Raw genomic sequence first — 4,118 nt, 5'->3', positions numbered from 1 at the left:
GCCTATATTGAGGAGGAAAGTCCACTGATGAGTTACCAGCGTAAGCCTGTGTGCCAAAGGCTGTCTAATTCTTTTAGAATTATAACTACAAATTTAAATGAAAATGAAAAAATAATGAAATGGAAATTATACATTTGCACACCTAAGGATTATATCAACCAAACAAGTAACTGCGTATGCGTCCTCTACTTGGGTTCTTCTCATAAATTAGTAAGCAGCATTTAAAACAATAAACATATAATATGCACTGTTGTGCAATATTGAATTACAGCTTCAGATACATGATATTTTCATTTGCTACAAGCAGGATACACAAGAAGTGTGTTCAACTCGGACACGCAGACGGTTGCCGTGGTGATAAACACCGTAAACCGCAACCGTTCGCGTGTCCGCGCTTAATGCTCATCTCGTATATGAAAAGCATTTTAGGGGGCCCTTGGCTTTTGGGGGTCCAAGGCGGTCGCCTACCTTTGCCTACGACTTCGCTTTCAGATGACGTCATCAGTCCCTCTTATTTTTCAGCCATTTCTGTATAAAGACGCTTTTGAGCCAGACGATCAATTTATCTTGGTCTGCATGTGTTGTTATTGTTAACTAAAACTAAAGCTATTAAAATCAGTTTGTTAATTGAAATGAAGCTTGAACATAATAAATAAATAACTAAATACATATTAGATGAAAACCTAAACTTACAAAAACGTCAACAATCTTTCATACGTACGGATGAATTAACAGTGACATCGGTGCTTCCTGATGGAAAAAAGGTAAACAACAGTTAGTGCATTATTATTTCACATAATATTTTTAACATAAGTGTACATAATATGCAACAGGTTAGTATAATTAAGTGCATACTGTATGCAATAAGCAAGTATTTAATCTCAGCCAGATTCTCTGCAGGTATAAACACTAAAAAAACGAGAACAACGATGTAACATACACACATCTGAAGGAATTTAAACCCAAAAAATGAAAATTAGCTGACAATCTACTAGCATTGCATCAGTGTCTCAGCAGTGGTTGCTCTGCAGTGAATGGGTGCCGTCAGAATGAGAGTCCAAACAGCTGATAAAAACATCACAATAATCCACAAGTAATCCACAGCACTCCAGTCCATCAGTTCACATCTGGAGAAGACAAAAGCTGAAACTAATCCAGCATTAAGACGTTTTTAACTAAAATACGAGTCCATAATCCATAATAACGCTTCCTCCAGTGAAAAAGTGTTCTGGTGTGAATCAGGAGAGAAATCTGCACAAATCAAGCAGTGTTTAAACAGCTCTAAACACATATGTGGCTGGATTGTGATGTGAGAGACAACAGCAGATGCACTTTTTCAGTTATAATGGATTATGTTCCATTGGATAACTTGTGGATTACTGTGATGTATTTATCAGCTGTTTGGACTCTCATTCTGACGGCACCCATTCACTGCAGAGCATCCATTGCTGAGACACTGCTGCAGTGCTACATTTCTCCACGCAGCATTTCATTTGTCTGCACAAAAAAATAAGAAAAGAGACTCCGAACTGGCATCACTCACAACGAGATACAGAAGTTTATTAAAAGAACCGTGGCATAAAAATACAGAAATGTCTGCCGCAAGTCAGAAAATAAACGTGAAACGAAAAACACCGAGTATGTCCGTTTATCAAAGTAACGTTTTCTGATGCAATCTGAAGGCACGTTACATCATACATGACCGTGATTTGATAACAGAAATCAAATATCATGTTTGCAACTGAGGCAAATAACAGCGTGAGCTCTGAGGAATATTTCTGCATTTTTATGAACACAGTGGCGTGTCGTGTCTGATATCAGTTATCAGCGCTCAAAACATATCAGTCGCCAAAACAGTCCATCGCCTTGGCAACGATTATTGCTATTGTCTTTATCTGAAGCCTTATCTGCTATCGTCTGATTATCAGTCTGCTGGATAACATTAGGACGTTCAGCTGCTACGCTTTCACATATTAGCCTGATTTTCACTTCCACTGGAATAAATATCAGCGTTTTCTTCATGCATGTTCAATTTGACTTGAATCTGAACGTTCGCATGATGAACTGCGATGCAGGAGTCATGCTGGGTGTCAGTCTTTCCGTCTTCGTCATGCATTGCACCATTATCACAATTTTTGTCTTGAACACCATGATCTTCTGGAAGTCCAGCATTGGAATGAATGTTTTTCTCCAACTTATCTTCTGCACATAGCCTTCTAGCATCACCAGTGACAGTCTCAGTGCTGTCAGCTTCTTCAGGACCTTGAGAAACCATCATTATTTCTTCAGTTTTGCTGGTGATGTTCACTGAAACCACTTTGTTTTGGTTCCCGTCATCTTCCTGAGCGTCCTGAACACTGTTATGAGGACAGTCCTTCATCTCCACCTCTTCTTCATCACTGTCGTCATTTCCATCAGGATGCATTGCAGGTAGTTTATTTTCAGCGTCACCATCATCATCTTCAGTGTTTCCATCCTCTCCTTCACTTCGAATCTCTCCGTCCTCCAGCTCATCGTCCTCTGAGACTTTTGGCTTCTTCGCCACATGCACAAGAGCTTCTGAGCGTGGTTCAGCCAAAGAACATGAAGTTCTGGTGACGCTCGCTGATGCAACACCTTGGACCACATTGGAACGCTCTAGAAGCAGAGGAAAATGCACGTTGTAAATAATATAAAAAAGGTTAAAATACATAACTAAAATAATTTGATTAAATAAGAAAATAAATAATAAATTATTACATTTTATTAAAATAAATTGAATTAAATAAATACATTAATATATTTTTTATTTTAATTGATATTAAATGCACCACTAAATAAACAACATCATATGATTCAAATTAATAAACAAATTAGATTAAAATGAATATATAAATAATACATCTAACAGTCAGTGGAAAAGTTTAGAGGAAAGCAGTGTAAAAATGTTTAAAAAAAAAAGTGTAAAATATTAAAATAAATAAAGAATAAAAATAAGACGAACTAAATTCGATTAAAATAAAGAATTGGTTTAAACAAATACATAAATAAATAAGCAATTCCAATAAGTAAATTTGATTAAAATAAATTAAAAAAAGGGGATAACAAGGGGATGCTAAGGAGGTCTGTGGAAAAGTTTACAGAAAATCAGTAAAAAAAAATAAAGTATTAAAGTAAGATTTAACTAAATTTGTTTAAATAATATTTAAATAAACAAAAAACACAAAACAAAAACATTTGATTAAAATAAATAAATAAATGTAATTAAAATAAGTAATACATCTAACAAGGGATTGCTTGGAAAAGTAAAAAAATGAAGTTCTTAGCAATGCATATTACTAATCAAAAATTAAGTTTTGATATATTTATGGTAAGAAATGTACAAAACATCTTCATGGAACATGATTTTTACTTAATATCCTAATGATTTCTGGCATAAAAGATAAATCTATAATTTTGACCCATACAATGTATTGTTGGCTATTGCTACAAATATACCCCAGTGACTTAACACTGCTTTTGTGCTGCAGGGTCACATATCGTGATGAAACAGCTGTGATGATTTGCAGCTCTAGTGCAAGAGAGACAACAGCTGATGGTTGGACCTGCTGCCAATGTGTTGCATAACTGAATTAGCATGTAATAAAAGGTTAGGACTGCTAACAGAAGCATGGGCTTTCATCGCTCGTTTGGTCGGTCTGGCCTGTTTAGTCAAGAGAGAGTCGGTATGAGAATGAATGAGGTTTATCTCTCTGTTATAACACCTCAGAGAGCTCAGAAAAACTGACAAGAACAGGTTTCATCCCATCTAAACAAAGAAATAAGACTGTTTTGCAAACAGAAAATGTACTGCTTTTTGAACCTTTTTTTTTTTTTTTTTGCATTACGACTTTGGTTTATGACAACTAAACACTCATGACTTTTCTATTATTATATAAAATTATAGAATATTATTAAATTACAAAAATGTCAGTTAAGTTTAATAAAATGGGAATAAATTATAATGTAATTTATAATTAATGATATATTATTTTTAATAAATATAACATTGATTGGCTAAATAAATAAATACATACATGCATGTTAACAATTACTATAAATTCCGGGTAAAGTATTTAACTTTATAAAAAAAAAAAAAA

At 34.4% G+C, this 4,118-nt stretch overlaps 1 protein-coding gene across 1 annotated transcript in view; it reads right to left on the bottom strand.

The window, feature by feature from the left end:
• Positions 1–1,504: 1,504 nt before the first annotated feature.
• Positions 1,505–4,118, bottom strand: part of LOC107660296 (dentin sialophosphoprotein-like) — a 35,087-nt gene continuing 32,473 nt past the window's right edge. Inside the window, exon 10 of the mRNA XM_016449576.1 lies at positions 1,505–2,637. Within this exon, the coding sequence (XP_016305062.1) occupies positions 1,967–2,637 (671 nt within the window). The 3' untranslated portion in view covers positions 1,505–1,966. The remainder of the gene's footprint in view (positions 2,638–4,118) is intronic.

Source organism: Sinocyclocheilus anshuiensis, unplaced genomic scaffold (assembly GCF_001515605.1).
Source record: "Sinocyclocheilus anshuiensis isolate Anshui unplaced genomic scaffold, SAMN03320099.WGS_v1.1 scaffold1457, whole genome shotgun sequence".
Classification (NCBI taxonomy): domain Eukaryota; kingdom Metazoa; phylum Chordata; class Actinopteri; order Cypriniformes; family Cyprinidae; genus Sinocyclocheilus; species Sinocyclocheilus anshuiensis.
The sequence above is the reverse complement of the archived record's forward strand: the minus strand, read 5'-3'. Positions and strand labels throughout refer to the sequence as shown.